Source organism: Misgurnus anguillicaudatus, chromosome 8 (genome assembly GCF_027580225.2).
Source record: "Misgurnus anguillicaudatus chromosome 8, ASM2758022v2, whole genome shotgun sequence".
NCBI classification, from domain to species: Eukaryota; Metazoa; Chordata; class Actinopteri; order Cypriniformes; family Cobitidae; genus Misgurnus; species Misgurnus anguillicaudatus.
The window spans coordinates 45,886,242-45,911,916 of NC_073344.2; the positions used below are offsets into that span (position 1 = coordinate 45,886,242).

General features: G+C 37.9%; 2 protein-coding genes across 2 annotated transcripts in view; both read left to right on the top strand.

Annotated features, from left to right (window-relative positions):
* Positions 1 to 17,822, top strand: part of LOC141365940 (uncharacterized) — a 57,877-nt gene extending 40,055 nt beyond the window's left edge. Inside the window, exon 6 of the mRNA XM_073870951.1 lies at positions 17,749 to 17,822. The gene's annotated coding sequence lies outside the window, so the exon portion shown is untranslated. The remainder of the gene's footprint in view (positions 1 to 17,748) is intronic.
* LOC141365939 (uncharacterized) lies at positions 10,543 to 17,649 on the top strand. Its single transcript, XM_073870948.1, has 2 exons — positions 10,543 to 17,243; positions 17,397 to 17,649. Exon 1 carries the CDS (start codon positions 10,554 to 10,556, stop codon positions 16,194 to 16,196), a length of 5,643 nt encoding a protein of 1,880 aa, XP_073727049.1. The 5' UTR covers positions 10,543 to 10,553; the 3' UTR covers positions 16,197 to 17,243; positions 17,397 to 17,649.
* Positions 17,823 to 25,675: the final 7,853 nt, after the last annotated feature.

Below are 25,675 nucleotides of genomic sequence, written 5' to 3' on the forward strand. Positions count from 1 at the left end.
TCCAGTAAATGTACATTTCCCGCAGTAGTTAGTTTGTCTAGAACAAAGCACTCACATACCTCATATGGGTAATATACTATTGCCGCAATAGTTAGCCTGTCTGGAACCGAGCTGACTTGAACCACTATAATGTTTGACACTTGCATTGCATGCGAACGGCCCCTACGCTAATAGAATTCTGTTTTTCTCTCCCTGTCTCGTCCTCGACCACGAGGACCATGAGACAAACAGACCCAGTTCCGGTTGCTGTGAAGATCATTGCATCACTGATCCACTGGCTGTCCTTCAACGTGATGACCAGCCGATGCCCGACCAACGACCACCGGCTAAACCAGTTTAATTCGCTTACCCGCCTCCTATCCCTACCGTTTCTATATATATATATATAAATATATATTAATTCCTCCCAAGGGTTTTTGTCCTTCTAGGACTTTTTCCCATTGGGTTTTTTCCAAGAGGGTTTTTAGTCCCAGGGAGAGTCAGCCAACTTTGGCTTAACTTAGCACTTTACTGTATACGTCACATTATTAATATGCTCTCTTGTACGGTTTAACCGCTTTCTCTACTTCTTATATTATGTATTGATTTTCTGTGTTCTCCTCTACATCTTCTCATGTAAAGCTGCTTTGCAACAATTAACACTTGTGAAAAGCGCTATATAAATAAAATTGAATTGAATTGAATTGAATATTTCATTCTTTTTAACGGATCTTACCACAGCAGTTTAGATGCATCTATCTTTGTTTTTACATCAATCAAAACCTTTTAATATTCTGTTCATATAGAATTCAAAATCAACAAAAAAACACTCAAATATATATTTGTTCTTTCATATTTAGTTACTATATGACAAAAGAGAGAAATGAAATCTGTAAAATAATGTTCGTCTCCGAAGTAAAATTAAATGACAAGTAGCAAGCCTGTGCTGCAGCAGTGGAGCGTGCACATCAGAGTTGCGCACTAATAAAGGAATATTTTTTTAATGAGGTTTTCACTTAGTTTCCTAAAAAAATCTTATGCTTAGCATTAGTAGTGAACACACCGTAGTGAATGCCCCTTGCGCTACCCTGGGAGCTTAACAAAGTTGCCTTAGTAAACGCCATCCAAAAAAGTGTTATTCATTTTATCTTAAATACCCTTCAGGGAACCTTCTGGGAATGTTCTCTCTCAGTTATAAAAATAAAACTAACAATAACCTACAGGGAAGGGAACGTTCTGTGAAGGTTCTCTTTATGTTATACAATTAAACCTAAAATTAACCTGCAGGGAACGTTCTCGGAATGTTCTCTTTAGATTATTATACATGTAACCTACAGGGAATGTCCCCAAAACGTTCTTATTTGGTTACCAAAAAAAACAAATGGGAACGTTCTGTGTTTGCTGGGATGGTTGTCAAAACCATTTTGTTTTTTGTTTTAACTGTAATAACATGGTTAATTTGTAAAGGTCTATAAATGCTTTGAAGTCATTATTTATATATTTTATAAATACAATGTTATCTAAATACAATATGTGATGCTGAGGTATTTTTTTAATAAAAATTAGCTCCAGTTAATCTTTAAACAATAAACACTGTTTATCACATTATTTTAGTCTGATTATTTGCATTCAGGCATATTACAACTTAGAGGTTAAGGTGACGTTATCAGAACCTTAAGGTAACGTTTGTGCAACGTTCCCCTAAGCGTAACTAAACCTCTGGTCAGAGCCTGACTCCACCCACTGACAATATTTGAAAAATGCAAGAAAAGTGGGCAGATCCCAACAGAGATAGAGGGGACGAACTAAGCTCATACCAAATGTGTGGTGAGATCGTAACAAGGGCGTGGTGAGCTTGAACCTGCTTACGTCACGAGGTGTTTTTTGGACCCAACCAATAGGAAAATTCAACTGCAGTAGCCACCGTTCAACCTGAAGAGGGCAGCACTCAGACGTTTTTACACCATATATTGTAGTATGAAACACTTTATATCTAAATGTCAAAAAGTTTTCTAAAATCAATGAACAGCACTAATAAGGCATCATTTTTACAGATCATTAACTAAAAAAAGTTGGTTTAGGGTTTAGTTACGGTTGCACAATGTTAGAGGGACGTTCCCAAAACCTGAATGTAATACCCACACATTTATTTTTATTTATTTTTAAATTGAATGCCATTGTAATATAGTGCACGTGATTAAATGAATGTGCAAAATTATTATAAATTAACAAACACAAAAATCACAGTGAACATTGGCTCATTATAGCGTCAGTAAATGCTGGCTGCTGATTGGCCTTGCTAATGCTGGTTGGAGAGTTTTTGCCTATTGGTTGCCAAGGGACTCATTCTCCTCCTGAGGTAGGTTACAGACGGTTGTTATTCAACTATGCTCTTATCATGTCAAATAGCTCTTTGTCTTAGTTAATATATTTTTGTCAATCTAGGTAATATTGTTTGTATTATTATTTGGTGTGTAGTTTCGTGTGATGAATTTAAGGCCTGCTATGTAATCATGTGCGATAGGCATTATCTACTACTAGCCACCATTTTTTTGTAAAATCTGTGTTTAATTGATATTATTTCAATGGTTTTAGGCATGTGGAGTGTTAAGTTTATGTTATATGTCGTAAGATTAGGAGAAACGTCGAACATTTATTCATTTTGGCAGGGACGTGAACAGGGGGGTTGCTCAGGTTGCCCGGGCAACTGCCCATTTGCCCTTCACGACTCAAGTTGCCCTTCCGAGGTGGAAAATTTTTTACTTTTACTTCGTTTACATTGTGCAGCGTTCATTTGTTACTTTATTTTAATTAATTACGAAATTTATCTTTTATTTTTAAATTGCTGTCTCGTGTTTCTGAGGCATTCGCGAATTGATGACTCGTTTGAGTCGATTCCTTACAAAGTGTTGCAAATAAATGAGTCTTTTGAATTGATTCTTTACAAAGCAAATGGGCAAAAGTTTTGAATTGATTCACGAATCAGTTTGAATGAATTGTTCAGATCGCTGCTAAAACGGAATCGTTTGATGCTGTTTTACTCGTAGCCTATGTAGAAACACGCAGAATATAAACAGTTTTGGGTTACGTGGATATGAATTTAACGTTACCAATCTTTTAACTAAAAGCAAAACTTCACACATGTACCCGCCATTACATACCCGCGACCTGTTCGTCGTCAAACACAGTTAAACGCGCGCAGCCAGAAGCATTGTAGCACAGAATGAAGAAAATCTATCGATGATTGACGTCTGAATCGCTGTAGCCTATACTGTACTGTATGATTTAAGTGATTCTCACAAAACACACGGGACATGTCAACATAAGAAAACATGAGTTTTGTCTAAAATCAGTTTGTGTAAGTGTAAACTGTCAATGTCCTCAGAACATCTTAGGTGATTCTAACTTTATACATAATGAATGCAAAACTCTTTGTCAGTTTACTTGTCTGATATTTCAGCTATAAGCTACATCAACATTGAGACTAGAGTTCATTTGTAATGCTTGTCTATTCTGTGTTTGTATTCTTTTTTCTGTACTGTTTGTGTATGTTGCAGTTTTACACATACTGTAGAAGTGCCCTTCATAACTATTCCTCTGTTTGCTGTGGAGTTAAGAAATGTCTAAACATTAAAAGATGAACATTATACAAAAGTACAGAATCTGTCACATTATTTTTTTTAATGGGCACTGAGCTGTGTCCTGATTGTTTACACATGAAAAGCATAAAATGTGTAGGATCAGTTTGATTCATTTAAATGCATTTGGGTATAACACACATAAATCAGCATTTAATGCTGTTGTTCTTTGTTGTTAAAGCATGAATGTGTTGAAACTCAAAGATTAATAAAATGTGACATTCTAAACTTCTGACACACTGATATTTATCTTACCAATATCTGGTCTCCAAAGCAAAAAGAAAAAGGTTGTCTTTACTGTTCTGATACTTGTGGAGGGCACTGTATTGTGGGTGTGTGTGCGTGTGCATGTATGTATACCTAGATTTATTTTTTCTTGAGTAACTAGTAACTCGCTACTTGAGTATTATTTTCATTGCATACTTTTTACTTCTACTTGAGTAATTATTTCTTTACTCACTTGTACTTTTACTTAAGTAAAGTTTTTGGCTACTCTTTTCACCTCTGTTAAAATCTTCATAAATCCAGGCTGAGTTTGCCATGTTAGCCTAAATAATCAGACAGATAGCAGCTAGCTATCATAGCTTGCAGACAAGCAGCCTAGGCTACTATTTTTTGGTAGGCATTAGGCAAACATGTTTGCTGATTTTAATAAAGACCCTGTTATTCTCAGTCCTTCATATAGGCCGTACATTTTTTTTCAGGGGGGGTGCCCTTTTTTAGGACAGAGCAACTGCCCCTAAAAATTCCTGTGCACGCCCCTGCATTTTGGTTCCTATTTTAGAGATTCACGATGTAATACTAAAGTTGTGCGAGTTAAGAAAAAAATTAAGCTGCATTCGCCGTTTTTGTATTTTACGTTACATAAACTTAGAGACAAATGTGAAATATGAAAATAATAAGTACAGATTGTAGCGTGGCATTGCATTCAGGTTGTTTGACTTAAGGCAGGGCCCTCAAGTCTCACTCATTGACCGTAAGACACACGCATTTCAGTCAGTTCAAACGCCACATCTTGTATTTCAGGCGCAGGGCAGTTCTGTCGAGTTGTGCTGCTGCCTTCGAGTTTCTAAGTGTGCTCAACTTTACGCAGCGCCGCAAAAACGACCCGCAGATGACATCAGGGTACCGCGAGAAATCTTGTGAAGGAGGCTGATTTCATGTCGCTCTCGCGTTACTCTGATGTCATCCACTTGACGTTTTTGCAGCGCCTCATGAAGTCGTTCACACACTGCATAGCAGGCAATCAAAAATAAACGAGAAGTTGTTTCTGGTGATGTTCGCTGCAAGCACGTTCATTACTGACATGGATTTAACGGAGTGGAAGTTGGATGAGCAAGATCTGATAAATGTGTTTTGTGTGTGTTTACATGAGACTACATGTCCAGTCAACTATGCAAATCGGATGCTAACTTCACAGTTCCTCGGTCTGTGTGTGTGTTCTGTGTTGCTGACGTTTAGCATGGCAATCGAATGAGAAAAAACGCTAGTAGAGCCACCACCAGCTTCATTTAAGACTGCTGCAGCAGTGATGGTAAAACAAAATGTGTACAAAACTGTCACTGCGTGTAAATTGCTCAAGGCAATACATCTAATATGACGAGTCACTTATTGCGCCATCATCATCAGGTGATAGAAAGTGAAACCGAAACAGAACACATTGCCTTTTGTGTTTAAATGTTAACAAACTAATCTTCATGCAAAAAATGTGAAGATTGTGGCATTGAATATAAAAAGTAATCCAGTGTTCTAAGCTATTTTTTGTTCATTTTGAAGTGCACTGAATGTTTGTTCATGTAGTATAATAATGCAAGTACTCTTAAGTTAAAATGTTGATTTTGGCAGAGGTTAAACACTGGTCAGGTTTAAAAAAGCCTATTTTGACCAAAGTGTTAGGTCGGTGTTTGTTACCCAATAAATAATTTTTTTTTTTTAATTTGACAGTAGGCTTTTGTCCCTGTAAACATACACACATGCATCGAACCTTACCGAAACTGTGACACACACCAAACCATGAGTAATTTGAACCGCTGCAGCCCAAGTTACTCAACATGCAAACAAAGACAGTGCAGCGAGTGATGCTGGTATTCTGAATCGATTGTAATGCATTATGAAAATAAATTGAACTTGTTCTATGGTTTAGCATCATTTTAGAATAGATTGTTTTATTATCCTCTTAGCAGTTAGTCTGTTTTACTTTCAGTAGTAGCAGATTTGTGTAGGCTATATGTTGCATATGTATGGTATTGCAATATATAATATATACATAGCCTACAGTACAGATAATACTGTAAACTGGTTAATTGATGATGAATCCTGATCATACCCAGATAAGTGACAAAAATAATAAGTGAAACTGATGTTCATTAATAAAGGGGTAGTTTCACAGACAGTGGTTAAGTGTAGTCACAGACTAAAATGCATGTTTGTGTGAATTGAAAACAGCTTGCAGTGACATATTTTATAAAATGCACAGCAGTCTATAACCTGTCTGGGAAACTGGCCCATTATGTTCATCTATAGTATTTTGTTTGCAGTGTAAAATGTTCTCACTGTTATCCGAAAAGTATGTGGGTTTTTAAATAAATGACTGCAATACTACTAATAATGATAGTAAATCATGTCTGCAATTTTGGTGTTTAAATAATTTCTTATAGTGTAAGAAAAACACTTTTTATTCTAAAGATTAGAGGGGGTGAGGGGCCACACAAATTAATATAGCTTAGGGACTCCATATGCCTAGAAACAGCTCTTTGTTCGCTTTCTGTATATTTTTGTCTACTCATTATGGCTGCATTTGAGTCTTATGTGCAACTCTTTTTTTCTGTTTTAGAATACTGATTCATGAGCTTTCATTCCTGCATTTGAGGTAATAAACTAATTTGTGATAGCTTCAGATTTTGCTTGTTTAAAACCGGTGTTATGTTAATGAAAGTGATCAGAACTATATAAACTATTCAAAACTGTTATTTATACTACAAATAATAAATATCACAATCATCAACCATTCTTCAAACCACTTGTAGTATATAAGGGGATGCTGACTCTTCTCCCAGGTTTCTTGCTGTGACCTGGATCAATGGCCAGTCCACCCAATCCAAGACATGTTTGGCACTTGTCTTGTATATAGACATTTTTTACATAGAAATGAAATATAAAATTTATGTTTGACATGGATGTTATGCATAGTTGATTTGAGTTGTCTTGTTTTCATGATGTTATCATTGTTTGTTTTTCAGCTTCACTGATCAGACTACAATTGTTGCATTTCTTACACTGGTCAGTGTTTTAAATGTTTAATTTTTAAGCAGTATTATACACTTTTAAAGAGATCACCACCATGATTGTGGTTCCTGTGGCTTATTATGTCTCTTTATTTTTCAGGTTCCTTGTGTTTTGGCTTTTCTACAGAGAGCAGTTCATATATAGGCTGTTACTTTGCACTTTTTCTGTGTTGCCTTCTGCCAATTTTTAGTTTATAGATAGATAGATACATAGATAGATAGATACATAGATACATAGATAGATTATATTAGATTATAGATTAGGTTTAGATTAGTTTATAGATATCTTGTAGACTTTTTTGTGCTTTTTGTTTTACATTCCATTTTTACTTTAATTTTATTGTTCTTAAAAAAAATTGTTTATTGTATTTTACAATTGCATTTTAGAATTTATATTTATACATACTCTCTTGCATTGTTGTTAAACTGTTTTCTCTTCTTTAGACTACTCTACAGGTTTTATCTTTGCAGGCTCAACAGGGAACATACATCGGGGGAAAGTATGTGCATATTGGAGTGTCCTGTTGAAATAAATTTGACTGCACAATTAAATTTCTCTGCATTTTACCTGAATTCATTTTGATGATTAGGAAGAGACCCATGGCTTATTTTTAAGACTTTAGATTAAAGTTTTACTTTTAGAAGTTACTTCGTTAAGTCAGACTAGTGATGAATTAGAAATGATTCTTTTTCTTATCTCTTGATAATGTAAAGGATGCCACGGAAGGGAAAGAGATCTCAGGCTCAGAAGACGCGTTGGAGAAAGGTGGACCTGGAAAATGACCAGACCAGACTTTCCAGGACTAACAAGGTACTATTGACCTATTTGTTTGGGATAATAACATGCTTCTGGACAAAATGATACCATTCTGAGGTTATGATAAAATTTATGACAGTCTGCCAAATTTAACTGAAATAGTGGATTCATTTAATTTCAACAAAATAAAGCATAAATATGTGTGTTAGTGAAATAAATTGAAAAGAATGAATAAAATAATTCAATAGAAAAGAAAATGAATCTGATCAGGATTTTTGCAGCCAATACCGATTTGTTATCTTCGTGATCGGCGGATTGCGATAACATTTTTTTTAGATGATATGCAACTCTTTGATGACTGTAACTGTTAATATTTTTTCTAGATAAAGTAATACCACAGATGTTGTGTTTGTTATTACTTGAAGTAATTTGGCATATTATCGTTTTAATAGAGAATCAAATAAATAAGCACAACAAATATTTCTTTTGCAAAGAGATATTTAATATCTCTTTAAAAAGGTTTATGTCTCTTAAAAGTAATGAAAATTAAACACTTCACAGTCTTTACTGTACTGTATGAATTAAATATACACGCAGTCGTATGAAGTATAACAGTTCTTTAGTCAAGAGCAGAGAGTGAATTTATTGAGAGATGAATTAGGTTACCGTAGCTTTAAGACTTGAGAGAGATCACTCTGTTCACGTGTACCGCTAATGACAGGCTGCTGTGTATGCGGCTGTGAGGAAAAAAGTTTAAACAATCAAAACTTAATAATAATAATTAATAATAAACTTTCTGCATGAGGATGCAATTGTCCGCAATAGATGTGTTGTATACGCTGTTTGATGGGGATGTGAAGGCGCGTCCTCATAGAAAATATACACGTATTTCTGTAAAGGCAGAGAGAGAAATCCAAATCTACACACGAGAAACGGGTTATCAAAATGCTCGCACTACGTAAAAAATTTACTCTAATTGCAGCCACATTCAGGATCCCTAAATGACAAAATGAATGATGACAAAAGTAAACAGAAAGATCGGTTTATGAGATTGGCGAATTTAGCGAGTACCGATCGAGTCATTTAATGCCATTATCGGCCAATACTGATCGATTGGAGCATCCCTAGTTTTTAGAAATGACGTGAACTGCCACGGGACGCTGTAATATATTGTAATATCATAAATGTGTTTAGAAACCATATAACTGTTGTTGGAAAAACTATACCGCGAAATATATTGATATAGAAATATTTGTCCAACCCTACTTTAAATGAGACCTATACAATGCTTTGATGAAAAAACAATCTGTTCTAAATTATGTGTGTCACATACCAGTAAGATTTTAGTAAAAGAACATTCAGGTTTTAAAGAACTTGCTTTTTGTTTTATTTGTTTTATGTCTTTTTAGTTAACTGGTATGAATTTCAGACAGGTGTATTCAGTAGTTTGCAGGGAGATCTTAATTAAAGGGAAACCTACTTAAAATAGTTGGTCCACATTATCAAGCAAGCTGTATGTCTCATACAATAAGTGTATGAAAAGATCTTTCTAAAGACAAAAAAGTTTGCATCATCTTAAAGTAATTTTTTTCCTATAATTTATATTTGGTGAAACCGAAAACATTGAACTATTATAAGATTTATGAGTGATTCACAGTTGAGAATGATTTGAGTATATGAAGACTTTTTAATTATTCTATTAATTATTCTTTACAGGTTGAACAGGCAAGCATCCCTACTGCTGTAGCTCAGGTATCTGACAGATTACACGTAGAAGACTGTGATAGTGCACCCAGAGTTTTGTCTGTGCAGGCGTCCCATTGCCAGGGTGATATACGGTATGATGTTTTCTCAAGGAATCATCAGTGCACATGTGTAGGATTAATATTCTTGGCCAACCACAGTGAAGGGGTTCAGTTTGGGATGTCTGAACTTGATAGAGTTTTAGAGGAGGGGGATGCTTTGTATATTGCTGTTAAAATGCAGCTTATGGATGAACAAAGATTTATTCAGGACCATCTGGCTGTGGAGGAGGTACCACTGAACGTTTCAACATTCACCCAAGCATACCGTGTGCAGAAGTCTGAGCTCAAGATGGGATTCCTCAGAGCCAGAGGGGACTCTGGCACAGAAGAATGGTATATTCCTCTTACTGAAAGACTTCAGTGTCTTTCAACCACTGTTAGTCACGCACTTCTCATCGTTTCTTTAGAATGTCTTGCAGTGTTCAGAGACAGATCTGGAAGATATGGATTCTTTGATTCACACTCAAGGACTGCTGAAGGTTTGCGCCATCCCACTGGTGCTGGAACTGCTGTCATGTTAACTTTTACACACCTAAGTGACATGATAGACAGAATTCTCAGGATCTTCCAGGACCACCCTGATGTGGCCAGTTATGAATTTTTGCCTGTGTCATTTGAAATGGAGCAGCAATCTGACAAACAGTCAGCACCATCACCAGTCTCACAAATGAATTTGGCTCTTCCAAAGTCAAGAAACCCACCCCAAGCCCAAACCCCAGAAATTCTTGTTTTTAAAGGAGATGAAAACCAGCAAGTGATGAAAACGAGTAAGCAGCGGAGAAGAAAAGTAAAGAGAAAAATATCTGTACAACAGTTACAACTCAAGGACAAAACTACATCTCAGGAAGTCAGAAAATTGAAAAAAAGGGAATATGAAAAAGAGCGATATGTCACCTGTTTAAAATATCGACTAGAGAAAAGGGAGGTTATAAAGGAGCGTGTGAAGAAGCGATATAACCAAGATCCTCAATTCAGGAAGAAAATTCAACACTATATGAAGAGAAGGTACAACACATGTGCTGATACTCAGACAAAGATGAAAGAGTACATGGTGAGGAGGTACAACAAGGATACTGCTTTTCAGAAGAAGATGAAAGAGTATGTAGTGAGGAGGTACAACAAGGATACTGCTTTTCAGAAAAAGATGAAAGAGTACATGGTGAGGAGGTACAACAAGGATACTGCTTTTCAGAAGAAGATGAAAGAGTACATGGTGAGGAGGTACAACAAGGATACTGTTTTTCAGAAGAAGATGAAAGAGTACATGGTCAAGAGATATGCAGATGACCCACAGTTTAGAACGCGTCACATCTTAAGATGTACCTTGTTCAAAAGAAAGAAATGTGTCAGTGATGTTGCATACCATGTTTATCATAAATTGCAATGTGCACTTCGAATCAAAAGGAAATATAAACTTCACATCAGTTACAGACCAGAAACACCTCAGCCTGTGGTCAGCAAAGTAATGCAAAGTGCCATAGATGCATTCAGATGTAACATTCAGCAAGGCCCCACACATGTCTGCACAGTCTGTCACAGAGCTATGTTTCCAAATCAAGTCAGAGTCTGTAACAGAAGGAGTTACATTAAAAATCCACATATTGTGGCATCTTGCTTAACCGGGCAATATGTTCACATTTGTGACCGTAGCTGCAGAGATTCTTGTGTGGTTTCAGAACAAAGAAGAAAGGAATGGATTTGCCATACTTGTGATAGCCATCTGAAGAGAGGAAGCATGTCTTCAATTGCTGTGGCAAACAAACTTGAATTGGCACACATCCCTGCAGAATTACTGGAATTAAATGTGCTCGAACGTCAACTCATCGCCAAAATTGTACCGTTTGCAAAAATTGTTGCACTGCCTAAAGGACAACAAAGAGCAGTGCATGGGGCGGTTGTGTGTGTGCCGTCTGAGGTGGAAAAGACGGTGAATTGTCTACCAAGACATAGCAATGAGTCGCAACTCCTACAGGTGAAGCTTAAAAGACACGTCCAATTTAAAGGATACCAGCATTTTCACACTGTGAATATGCACAATGTCGTTGCAGCTTTATTAAAGCTAAAAGCGATTCACTCCGAATACAAGGATATCTCCATAAGTGAAAATTCAATACTTGAAAGTCACCTTGATGAGGAAATTGAGACAGAACAGCAACAAGACGTCAGTGTTGCTGAGGAGAATGAGCAACATGTGAGTGAAGAGGAACAGGATGAACTTAGACCTGGCCTCACCTTGGACACATGTATGCAGCCACCTGACATCGGCCAGGAGATTTTATCATATGGCGAGGGAATATTCAGCATTGCACCTGCTCAGGGAAAAAAACCTGTTGGATTTTTCAAAATCCCAAAGCTGGAAGCCATGGCGTTCCCTGTTCAGTTCCCTACTGGACATAACACTATTGATGAGGCAAGAGAAAAAGCATTGTCACCAAGTATGTATTTCAATGCGAGATTGTTCTCTGTGGATACACGGTTTGCAAGAGACCAGAGTTACCTTTTCTTTGCACAGTTTGCGACAGAAACACATCTGGCCAGGAACAGCATGACTGTCCAGTTGCGGAAAGGCAAACCTATAACAAGAGATGGCAGAAGAATTTCCAACAGGTTGCTTCAAGATAACCATGAGGTTGAAAGACTGGTGCACAACAAAGATGCCACACGGTTCATGCAACCCCTGAGAGGTTCGCCATCTTACTGGGAGAAAACACTAAGAGATCTACAAGCCATGATCAGGCAGTTGGGAACACCAACTTTCTTTTGCACATTCAGTGCGGCCGAAATGCGATGGCCTGAAGTAATTACGGCAATCAAGGCTCAGCAAGGGGAAGACGTCGATTTTTCAGAGCTTGACTGGATGACAAAATGTGAAATCCTTCGAAGTAACCCTGTTACTGTCATGCGGATGTTTGAGAAACGAGTGGATGCGCTAATGACTCACCTGCTTTTGTCACCTGCCCAACCCATTGGTAAGGTTGAAGATTACTTTTACAGAGTTGAGTTTCAAGCAAGAGGAAGCCCACATATACATCTGCTTGCATGGGTAAAGGATGCACCCGAGTTCGAAAGTGATTCTGATGAAGTTGTTTGTGGCTTTATTGATCGCTACATAACATGCAGGCTCCCTGATTCCACGACTGATCCTGAACTTCATCAGATTGTTACAGAGGTTCAGCTTCACAGCAGAAAACACTCCAAGTCATGCAAGAAAGGAAATGTGTTGTGTAGGTTTGGGTTCCCTAAATTACCAATGTCTGACACCACAATAACTCGTCCACGACCACAGCGACCTGAAGAAGAGGAAACTAAAGAGGATAGCCATCAAGACAGAAGAAGCTCAAGGTCAGATGCTGTTCGAAAAGCAATGAGTGATGCTAGGACGAAACTCAAACCTTTGTGGGATTTGCTGAATGATCCCCAAGCCACCTTTGAAAACTTGCCTGAACTACTGTCAAAATGTAATTTGTCCATGGAGGATTACATGAAGTACACCAGGGAGTTGTCCACTTCAAGTGTGATCTTGCTAAAGCGTGATCCAAAGGAGGTTTGGGTGAATGGATACAATCCAGATTTGCTGAGGGCATGGAATGCTAACATGGACATTCAGTATATACTTGACCCTTACAGTTGCATCATGTATATGTTGTCCTACATTTCCAAGCCAGAGCATGAAATGAACGAGATGCTGAAGAACGTGATCAAAGCAGTGCGTGAAACAGATGTGAACGAAGAGGATGAAATGAAGCACATTATGCAAGCCTATTCGAAGCACAGACAAGTGAGCTCGCAGGAGTCTGTTGCACGAACGTGCAGCCTACCAATGAAGAAGTGTTCGCGAAGTGTTGTGTTTATACCGACGGATGACGATGCTCTGAAGATGAGTCTGCCCCTTAGTGTCCTACTGCATAAAAATCCAGATTCAGAGGATGTTTGGATGTCGGGAATAATAGATAAATACAGAGCAAGGCCTCAAACACCGGAGTTTGAAAAGATATGTCTGGCAGACTTTGTGTCAAATTACCGCATTGTGTACGGTCAGCAAACTAAGGGAAAGAATGTACAACGTCTGCTCAATGATATGGGATTTGTTCAGAAAAGATCTGTCGGTAAGGCTGCCGTTATTCGATATGCACGGTTTTCGGAGGAGAAACAACCGGAAAAGTTTTACGGAAGATTAGTGAAACTTTATGTGCCACATCGTTTCAATGCCCAGCTAAAACCTCCAACATTTCCAACGTATGAGCAGTTTTACAAAAGTGCATTTGTGGAACTTCCTTCCCACCCTGGTGTCCGAATGCCTGTATGCGCAATAGTGAAAGCACACCAGGAGAAATTCGAAAAACACAGTGAAGAAGTGGACAAAGCAATTGAACAGTTGCAGCAACAAGGCCCATCTGAGAATGCTTGGACAGCTTTTGCCCCTGAAGCTGAAGTGGATAATTTGGAGTGCATTGCAGAACGAGAAGATGTCAATCATGATGAAGAGGATGAGCAAGATGATGTACCGGAATACCAGATTCTTCTTGAAGATGGAGATGGAGTCGTTCCTCTGATAAAGGCACCACAGATGAGTGTTGACTTTGTCAGGAAGATGTTTCAAAGTCTAAATGAGACACAGGCAGCAATATTCTACATTGTCCGTCAGTGGTGTCAGAAGCGTGTCTGGGGTCATAATCCGGAACAGTTTTTTTACTTCGTGTCAGGTGGTGCTGGTTGTGGAAAATCACATGTCATTAAGTGCATATATATGGAAGCAACCAAGATTCTAAGACAATTGCCTCGACTTCAGGAGGAAGGGGATCTCTCTGTGCCTACAGTGATTTTGAGTGCATTTACAGGAACAGCAGCATTCAATATATCTGGTAAAACACTGCATTCCATTTTAAAACTGCCAAGGAACTTAAAGCCACCTTATCAAGGACTTGGAAATGCTCTAGATGAAGTACGAGCAGAATTATGCAGTGTGGAAATTCTCATCATTGATGAAGTGTCCATGATTTCGAAGGATCTTTTCGCCTATGTAAACTGGAGACTTCAACAGATCAGAGGCAGCAAGAAAGCATTTGGAGGAATCTCTGTTCTCGCTGTAGGAGACTTTTTCCAACTACCACCTCTCGGTAAAGCCAAACCGCTCTGTGTGTATGAAGATGATGTTCTGGACTTCTGGAAGGACAGTTTTCAAATAATTACCCTTACAGAGATCATGCGTCAAAAGGAGGACCTTGCCTTTGCTGAGCTTTTAAATCGACTGCGAGTGAGGCAGAAGACTGATGTTCTTAGAGAAGAAGACCGAGTTCTGTTACTCCAAGCTGTAAAGAACCCAGAAGACTGCCCTCATGATGCTCTGCACATATTTGCAACCAACAAGGAAGTTCACATGCACAATACTAAAACAATACAGGCTATTCACACTGACATCATAACCATTGATGCCGAAGACTACAGGAAAGACCCAAGAACAGGAGTGATGAAAAGACAAAAGAAACCTGTCACCGGAAAGAAGGATGACTTGCTGGATTCTATACAAGTTGCAGTGGGAGCTCGTATAATGGTGACAAGGAATCTGGATGTTGAAGATGGAATTGTAAATGGATGTTTTGGTCAGATTGTTAACATTGTCACTAAAACAAGAGATGGAATCTCCACTGTACACATGCTAGGACTTCAGCTCGACAATCCAAATGCAGGTCTGAAACACCGCAGAAGAGTGGAAGGTGAAGATGACAACTCTGTATATATTGAGAGATCTGAAGAAAGTCTGAGGAAAGGAACAGTTCGTCGTCAATTTCCCATCAAGCTCGCTTATGCCTGCACAGCTCACAAAGTTCAAGGTATGACAATGCAGTCTGCCGTAGTGTCACTGAAGAAGATTTTCGAACCTGGAATGGCCTATGTTGCCCTCAGCCGAACGACGTCGCTTTCTGGATTACATATTACAGACTTCATTGAAAAGAAGATTTATGCTGATCCTGAAATCACAGCATCGTTGCAGAACATGAGAAAAGTGACATTCGAAGGAATCATGCCACTTTTGCAACACATAAGGGAAATCAACCAGGACCAAACACTTAAAATAGTTCACCACAACACGGAAGGACTGTCATCTCACATCGAGGATATCAGATGCCATCATGAGCTACTTTTATCGGATATTCTTTGCGTAACGGAAAGTCACTTGTCTGGCTCATGTATTCCACAACATCTCCAGTTGGAAGGATACAAGATGTTTGCACGGAATAGACATGTCTCCTACTCAACCCATGCAGAAATGGCAAAGAAAGACGGTGGTGGAGTTGCAATATTTTGCAAAGAAGATATTCAAGCTCAGTCCAGACAGTACATCCAAAGTGTCACAGACCTGGAGTTTGTTGTCATCAAAATCGACACCCCAATGTGTGCAACAATTGCTGCAGTGTACAGGCCACCAAACTACAGTCTTGAAAAATTCTTGCCAAATTTAAGGGGCCTACTTGATTATCTGGACATCGTAGACAACCATCCTGTAATCATCAGTGGAGACTTTAATGAGGACCTCTTATCTGCTGGAAGAAAGGCTATACTGGAGATGTTTCAATCCAAGGGATATACACAGCTAATCACATCAGCTACAACTGAGAAGCACACACTACTGGATCACATATACATCTCACATCCGGACTTGTGTCTACAGTCAGGTGTGTTACAGAGCTATTACAGTTACCACAATCCTGTGTACTGTATATTGCGAAAATGACATTCTGTGGTTGGCGGATATTGTTGTGTTTTTTGCCATACGGAATCGTGGGCACCGACTACGCATTAACTTTCTTCTGGACGTGCAATCGGAGGAGCTGGAGACGCAGCGCTGGTTGGGTTTCTGGTGCTATTAGGGATGGAGAAGGTACCAGCAAATGTCGGTTAGCATGCATCAACTTTCTTTAGGCTGTGTCGTGCTGGAGGTGTAATCGGAGGAGCTGGAGACGCAGCGCTGGTTGGATTTTTGGTGCTATCATGGCTGCGGAAGGTAAGAAGCATGCTTCGGGTCTTGGATGGCCTCAGCCAACGGTTTGGCGTGTATGGTTATACCAGTGGGACTTTGATGGCCTTAGCCAATGGGTAGGTGGTTATGGTTGTGGTGTTTCGACAAATGGAACGATGGGCAGTAAGCATTAACAGTGGCAATAGGGCTCTGACAGCCTTAGCCAATGAGTTGACTTGAATGGTTGTGCACTAATGGTTGTGTTGTTATGCCATACAAAACCGGGGGCCACTGAACCTGCATTAACGACGACAGTGGGGGCTCATTGACAGCCTTAGCCAACGGGTTGGTGCGTATGGTCGTGTTGTTTTGTTGTCTTGCGTTGTGTTGTCATGCCATACAAAACCGGGGGCCACTGAACCTGCATTAACGACGACAGTGGGGGCTCATTGACAGCCTTAGCCAACGGGTTGTTGCGTATGGTCGTGTTGTTTTGTTGTCTTGCGTTGTGTTGTCATGCCATACAAAACCGGGGGCCACTGAACCTGCATTAACGACGACAGTGGGGGCTCATTGACAGCCTTAGCCAACGGGTTGTTGCGTATGGTCGTGTTGCAATGAGATTTTGGCATCTATGGTCATTTAACAGTGTTATGGCAGTGAGCTACAAAGCAGGTACAGCAACAGGAAGGATGAAGGAGTAATGTGGCAGCTCGAGGGAGGACACTAGGAAGTAAAGGCGGCGGCAGCAGCATACAGGATGCAGTGAGGATTAGTGTGGCAACTCCAGGGAGGACACAGACAGTGAGAGCAACAGCAGCAGTAAGTCATAAATGATAGTAAGGTAAAGTTAGAAGTAATAAGACACTGTTGTGATGTATTTGCTTTGTGTTCAATTTGTGAAAATGTGTCATAGATTTTTTATTTGCAGTCCCCCGCTGTTCTGTTATTATTAAAATGTGCTCTTTTGTAAAGTTGCAGGAAGAATTTTGAGACGATAGCAGCCCTGTCCAACAATGGATATGAGTGTGCAATATACCATCTAAAGCTAAGTGTTTTAAGAACTTGCTTCAGTCACTGTACTAATGCACATTGTAACTACTTTTGGAGGAATGTTTTATTCTAATTCTGATTCTGATGTTTTTCAGGAACTGCCAGGTCAGAATGTCTGAGAAGATCAAGTGTGCTACAACACCCATGATGACAAGCAGGATACATTGGAAAGCTGGATTTCAGTAAGTTGTAACTTTTATTTATTTGTTTTGTTTGTTTGTTAGTATATGTGTATTTAGTGACCCCATTATTCAATTGTTGATTTCATGGCTAGATAATGTGACCAAACCCATTTGGCATTGAGGACAATACTGAAGACTAAAGAAGCAAAGGAAGGAGCAGTCTCAGGTAAGTGTCAATACTACTGGTAAAGTCTAGTGTTTCAGTGCATTTTTCATACAATGTGTTGTTCAAAGGCATGTGCTTTGATGTGAAAATCAATTGTTAAAGTGTATCATGGTTTTCAGAAGAAAGAGTGGCTGAAGGACGAAGTAGTAATGTGGCAGCTCGAGGGAGGACACTAGGAAGTAAAGGCGACGGCAGCAGCATACAGGATGCAGTGAGGATTAGTGTGGCAACTCCAGGGAGGACACAGACAGTGAGAGTAACAGCGGCAGTAAGTCATAAATTACAGTAAGGTAAAGTTAGAAGTAGTAAGACACTGTTGTGATGTATTTGCTTTGTGTTCAATTTGTGACAATGTGTACTAGATTTTTTATTTGCAGTCCCCTGCTGTTCTGTTATTATTAAAATGTGCTCTTCTGTAAAGTTGCATGAAGAATTTTGAGACGATAGCAGTCATGCCCAACAATGGATATGAGTGTGCAATATACCATCTAAAGCTAAGTGTTTTAAGAACTTGCTTCAGTCACTGTACTACTGCACATCATAACTACTTTTGGAGGAATATTTTATTTTAATTCTGATTCTGATGTTTTTCAGGAACCGCCAGGTCAGAATGTCGGAGAAGATCAAGTGTGCTACAACACCGATAATGACAAGCAGGATACATTGTAAAGCTGGATTTCTTTTAGTAAGTTGTAACATTTATTTATTTGTTTTGTTTGTTTGTTAGTATATGTGTATTTTGTGACCCCATTATTAATTTATTGGTTTCATGGCTAGATAATGTGACCAAACCCATTTGGCATGTAGGACAATACTGAAGACTAAAGAAGCAAATTAAGAACCACATTGAAGCAGTAGAGGTAAGTGTCAATACTACTGGTAAAGTCTAGTGTTTCAGTGCATTTTATCATACAATGTTTTGTTTAAAGGCATGTGCTTTGATGTGAAAACCAAGACAGTGTTAAAGTGTATAATGGTTCTCAGAAGAAAGAGTGGCTAAATGTTTCTTGCAAGACACGTATCTGACCTGAACTTAATGCTCTGTCAGTTTTGCAGAATCAAAACAATTGAAATAAATACACTAATATGAGCCTCTCTGTTTTACCTCCTCTACCTCAGGGTGTCCAGCCTGTATGCAATGTCAGATCCAGCGGCTAGATGTCGGGAGCTGCTTCACTACACCGCTCATTGCATTAATTAATTTCATTTACTTAAAATTTAGTTTTATCATATTAAATAATTGGTTTCTATGTATAGATATATAGATATTAAAATATAAAATATTAGTTTAATATAATAATTGGTTTCAATATATAGATATATAGATATTAAAATATAAAATATTAGTTTAATATAATAATTAGTTTCAATATATAGATATATAGATATTAAAATATAAAATATTAGTTTAATATAATAATTGGTTTCAAGATATAGATATATAGATATTAAAATATAAAATATTAGTTTAATATAATAATTGGTCTCTCTCTCTCTCTCTCTCTCTCTCTCTATATATATATATATATATATATATATATATATATATATATATATATATATATATATATATAGTAAAGTATAGTAAAATTTAAAATATTAGTTAAAATAGGAATGTTATTAATAATGTGTACGCCATGCCAGAAGAGGATGGGCAGCCCCCTGCTGAGTCTGGTTCCTCTCAAGGTTTTTTTATTTCCTTTTTGGTTTTTTCCTTGCCACTGTCGCCACAGGCTTGCTCACTGGGGGTGTTGTGCCAAATCCTGTGTCCCTGTCATGTCTCTGACAACTAGGGTTTTCAAAACAACAGTTTGCAAGTCGATACAAATATTTATTTATTAATTGAAATTATAAAAATATAAATAACCAGGGCCCCACAATTAATTATAAATAAAAATGTAATCATGTTAAAAGCCCCTCTGGTTTTCTGAAATGACAGGACTTTACTCTTATTACTCTTATAAATACCTGCGTTGTAATAAACCAAATCGTGAACAGAATATTTTTGAAAACAACATGCAGAAGGTTAACAATAATCCCAACAAATTTTTACCGATATTATCCCAAAATAAGAACTTGTGTTAGAATTTTTGAAAGTGAAAAAAATTTGAGTTTTGAAAAAAGAATTTAAAGCAAAAATTATTGTGTTAAACAAGTTAACAAATAAGGTGGTTACTACACATATAGGTATATAATTTTTCTCTGTGTACATTGTATTATTTCAACAGTAAAGTATTAGAAATTGAAGAATTTAAAGCAAAATTATTATTATGTTAAAGAAGTTAACAAATAAGTTAGTTACCACACATATATAGGTATATCATTTTCTACTAGTAAAAATATATTGTTGCCACTGCAAAGTAATTGTTCCTTTTTCACACGTAGTAAAAATTGGTAAAATGTATATTTAAATGTAAAAATTATATTTAAATGTGAGCTATTACAACATTTTAGGATCTAGCTGTGCATTTAGGTGGGATTTGGCACAACAGGCGTTTTCTAAATCTTTTAATAAATTTGTTGAATTGGCACATCAAGTGTTTTTGTCTTTATTGAAACCTCTTCAATGGCACATTAAAAATGTGTTCTTGTGAACTTCACAGAATGTCCAAGGGGTACTCCAGAAAGCAAGGTTAACTTACCCTCACATATATGTATTTGTATGTGCATATTTTTCATTTAATTTAATCGCAGGAACTAATGATTGCAAAAAAAATAATAATACATGAGTTTAATTTATTGACAAGGAAACTGCTGTTAAAAGCATCAGATCTGCTGTAGTATGTTTATTATGCTTTCGACTCTTTACGGCAGTTAATACAAAAATTTGCCACAAAAACCTGCATTTACATATGGGCTGTGGGTAGCATGCAAGAGGTTCATTCGAAGTTGCCATGTATAGTATGTTTTAGTTTATAGTGGTTTATAGTAAGTTGGTGATTGTATATCAACAGTGCAAACATATTTGTGTGAATTTTATTTTGTGATTTCACCGAAACAAATAGAGATTGCTCAAGTGGCGTGTCATTGCTCAGCAACCACGAGCATCAAGAAAGGAAGACCCTGCACGATTTCAGAAACACATTCCTGCACCGGATGACCAACTGGAGATAGGCTGGCATTTCTATAATATTCATTCGTACCACGAGATGTTTTTAAAAAGTGGTGGCGACAAAATCAACCTTCCAAAAAAGTAAATCCAATTATTTATTTTATACAACTGTTCAAGTAATCTTCTTTATAATAAAGTCAGTATTTGCACTATTTTACAATAAAATAGTTGTTCATTTTATCATTATTGCACGTTTTTCTATTTTTTTAATATTATTTTGATTAAATGTATTTAAAGATTAAAATATAGAAAAAGTCAGTTTAGGAGGCAAATGGGGCCTATCCTAGAGGTAAGTTAAGTGGAAAGTTAGTAATGCATTTTTTTTAAGCGTTTATTGTGTAAAAATATCAGTAATGACCAGGTGAGAAATTAAACATATGTGTTTTTTAATTATAAACGACCAAAATACACAGGGAATCTTTTTTTTTTTTTTAAATTGAGCTGCTACAAAATATAAATAAGGGTGGTCACTTGTTTTTTATTAAAATTAAGATGCTACATGAATTTATAATTCTTGTCCTGCACCGCCACAGGGCGATACTGACTATTATTTGTCCCAATTTCGCAATAAACAACAGACTACTGTCTGAAATAAACAAACTCAAGTGCACCCCACGCTGCTTTCTAGAGGAATTGACAGACGAGTCAATGTCTCTGCGTGGATTATTTTCACCTCATAGATGGTAAAAATCTTTAGTAATCTTTAGGGTTAGGGTTTTTTAAAAATGATTCTCAAACAATTATTTTACTCACTGGCGAGGCTACACTCAGATTGACAGTGGGTCCACACAGTCAGAAGAGACACTTATTGAGAAAGCAGAAGAAATCACGAATAAATAATTATTTTTTTTAATACTAATTGCTTAAATATGCATCGTTCAGAAAAAAACAACTTTTTATAGAAAGTTTATTTTTTTCAATGTGTGTCTAAACCGTGCAAATGTTGACATGCAAGCAATTTAAAACAATCTGAGCGAAAGAAAATGTTAAAGTGAGCTGTTTTCTGTGTGCACGCCGTACAGACTGCTACACAGACGCACATACATAACGCACGCACGGAGTAGTTACGGGACCCCTCCCCATAAACTTTGACATAATTCGAACAATGATGGCGGACGAACGTGTACCTCGTGTATGGATAGTTGGGAGCTCTATAATTAAAAGGCTGTATGGTCACATTTGTGAGGAGGGGCTCGACAGGAATCTCAGCATTTGCTGCAGGGTTACTTGGGAGGGCAGAGGAGGCAGACTCTGGGAGCAGTTGCTTCCAGTACTGCGGTCTCTCAAGGCCACAGCTCCAGCTCCTGATATCCTGGTTATCCACCTCGGTGGAAACAGTCTTTGTCGGGAGGGCCGCAACCGCCTGGATTTCCTTAGGGAAATGAAGACTGACCTGGCCGAAGTCTTCAGAACCTTCCCCAGGACCAGGGTTCTGTTTTCATTTATTCTTCCCCGTCGGAACTGGCGAGGGCAGACTGCTAGGAGCGCATACGGCATCGAACGGAGCCGGCGGTGGATCAACCGTTCTATTGAAAGCTTCTTGGCAGAGAGAAGGATGTGCTGCATTCGCCACGGCAATATCAACCTGGCCCATCTGACCAGGGACGGAACCCACCTGAGCCCAGGCGGCAATGAGCTTTTGCTGCGCAACATCAGAGAAGCTCTGCAGGCAGAACTTCGAAGATGAAGCCATCAAATGTTCACCACACCAACGGCTCTTTTAAGAGCCACCCATTCATTCAAATGAAGCGCATTTTTCCAAGTGTTTTTCCTCATGTTACATAATGTTTTTTTAGAACATATAACAAATTTATATCACAAAGAATTATAAGAAATCTTTATACTTTTAATGTAATATATTAAATATATTGCAAGGCTCGCGATTCTTCACGTCAGTGAGTCATTAAATACATAAATCCGCCAATTGAAGCCATGTGTTCACATGGGTGGGAGGTAACATTTTTGTTTAGCATGCAGGAGGGTAAGAGTTCGAATCCACCCTTGTATAGAGTTTTTCGTGACACTTTAAAATGTTCATTGTATAACAATAGTTAACATGTACTAATAATAGACAACACTTATACATGATTTGTTGCAGACCTATGACTGAGGTGTCAATAAATGATAAGAAATCTTATTACTTTTAATGTAATATATTTTATATATTGCAAGTCTCGCGATTCTTCACGTCAGTGAGTCATTAAACACATCAATCCGCCAACAGAAGCCATGTGCCCACATGGGTGGGAGGTAACATTTTTGTTTAGCATGCAAGAGAGTACGGGTTCTAATCCACTCTTGTATAGAGTTTTTGGTAACACTTTAAAAAGTTCATTGTATAACATAAGTTAACATTAACTAATAATACTAGTGGATGCCAAGTGGTATTAAGCCACACCCCTAGCAACCAAATATGAGCACCCTAGCAACGGAATAAACAAATCGTTATATCTCCGCATTAGAAAATCTTAGAGACATGGGGGTTGGACCTTTTGACTTGTGACTCGGAGTGTAATCACTAGTGGATGCCAATTTTCTCCCTAGCAACCAAATACAATACCCTAGCAACAGAGTAAACAAAGCCTTATATCTCCGCATCAGAACATTGTAGAGACACAGGGGTTGGACTATTTTACTCGTGACTTAGAGTATAATCATATATTGTTCCCCGAAATTTGCCACGGCAAGCACCACTTCACATTTTCTTCAGGAAATGTACCTATCTAGTTATGTTGGCTTTGAAAAAGCCAATATATTGTTATTGCTATTAAACTTATATCTTATTAGTGGTGCTTGCATTTATGCAAGGCATCACTATTATTATTGCTCAGGGATATTATTATTATTATGTTGGCTTGACAAAGCAAACATACTGTTATTGTAGTTAAACTTATTATGTTGGCTTGACAAAGCCAACATACTGATATTGTATTTAAACTTATTATTATTATGTTGGCTTGACAAAGCCAACATACTGATATTGTATTTAAACTTATTAGTGGTGCTTGCATTTATGCAAGGCATCACTATTATTATTCCTCATACTTATTATTAGTGGTGCTTGCATTTATGCAAAGCATCACTATTACTATTGCTCATACTTATGCGACAAACTTTGACAGGTCATAGCTGCAAGCGAGAAATTTGTAGAAACTTGTGGGTTATCACAGTTGAAGAGGCTGGCAGGCTCTGTAAGAACATACATCACATTGGGGTGTAAGTTTCACCCCTGGGGTGTAAGAGGCACCCAAATTTCCCCATTGACTTATAATGGGGCAGGAAACATGCCCATATAAGGGAATAAAAGCGTCCCAGATGGAATATCTTTACTTTAGAGTGTCGTAGAGATATGTGGGTGGGCTCATTTTACTCAGGCATCCAATCAGTCTCTCTGGATCGTCCCATAGCTATTAAGCCACGCCCCTAGCAACCATTTGTGTGCACCCTAGCAACATCTCCCATAGACTGCCATTATAAAATGCCCAGATGGATATCTTTGCAGCACAGTGTCACAGAGACATGGGGGTGGGCTCATTTTACTCAGGCATCCAATCAGTCTCTAAGGATTTTATTGAGGTATTAAGCCACGCCCCTAGCAACCAAATATGAGCACCCTAGCAACATAATAAACAAAGCCTTATATCTCTGGATCCAAACATCATAGAGACATGGGGGTTGGGTCTTTTGGTCATGTTAGCTTCATGCTAGCTTCATGCTAAGTCATACTAGCTTCATGCTAGTTTCATGCTAGCTTTATGCTAATTTCATAATAAATCTTGCTAACTTCATGCTTATTCATGTTAGCATCATGTTAGCTTCATGCTAATTCATGTTAGCATCATGCTAGCTTCATGCTAATTCATGTTAGCATCATGCTAGCTTCATGCTAATTCATGTTAGCATCATGCTAGCTTCATGCTAATTCATGTTAGCATCATGCTAGCTTCATGCTAATTCATGTTAGCATCATGCTAGCTTCATGCTAATTCATGTTAACATCATGTTAGCTTCATGCTAGCTTCATGCTAATTCATGTTAGCATCATGCTAGCTTCATGCTAATTCATGTTAGCATCATGCTAGCTTCATGTTAATTGATGTTAGCATCATGTTAATTCATGTTAGCATCATGCTAGCTTCATGCTAATTCATGTTAGCATCATGCTAGCTTCATGCTAATTCATGTTAGCATCATGCTAGCTTCATGCTAATTCATGTTAGCATCATGCTAGCTTCATGCTAATTCATGTTAGCATCATGCTAACTTCATGCTAATTCATGTTAGCATCATGCTAGCTTCATGCTAATTCATGTTAGCATCATGCTAGCTTCATGCTAATTCATGTTAGCATCATGCTAGCTTCATGCTAATTCATGTTAGCATCATGTTAGCTTCATGCTAACTTCATGCTAATTCATGTTAGCATCATGCTAGCTTCATGCTAATTCATGTTAGCATCATGCTAGCTTCATGCTAATTCATGTTAGCATCATGCTAGCGTCATGCTAACTTCATTCTAATTCATGTTAGCATCATGTTAGCTTCATGCTAATTCATGTTAGCATCATGCTAGCTCCATGCTAACTCATGTTAGCATCATGCTAGCTTCATGCTAATTCATGTTAGCATCATGCTAGCTTCATGCTAATTCATGTTAGCTTCATGCTAGCTTCATGCTAATTCATGCTAATTCATGTTAGCATCATGTTAGCATCATGCTATTTCATGTTAGCATCATGCT

Coding starts and splice junctions, on each gene's coding strand:
- LOC141365939 (XM_073870948.1), top strand. CDS start 10,554: ATGAAAGAGTATGTAGTGAGGAGGTACAACAAGGATACTGCTTTTCAG.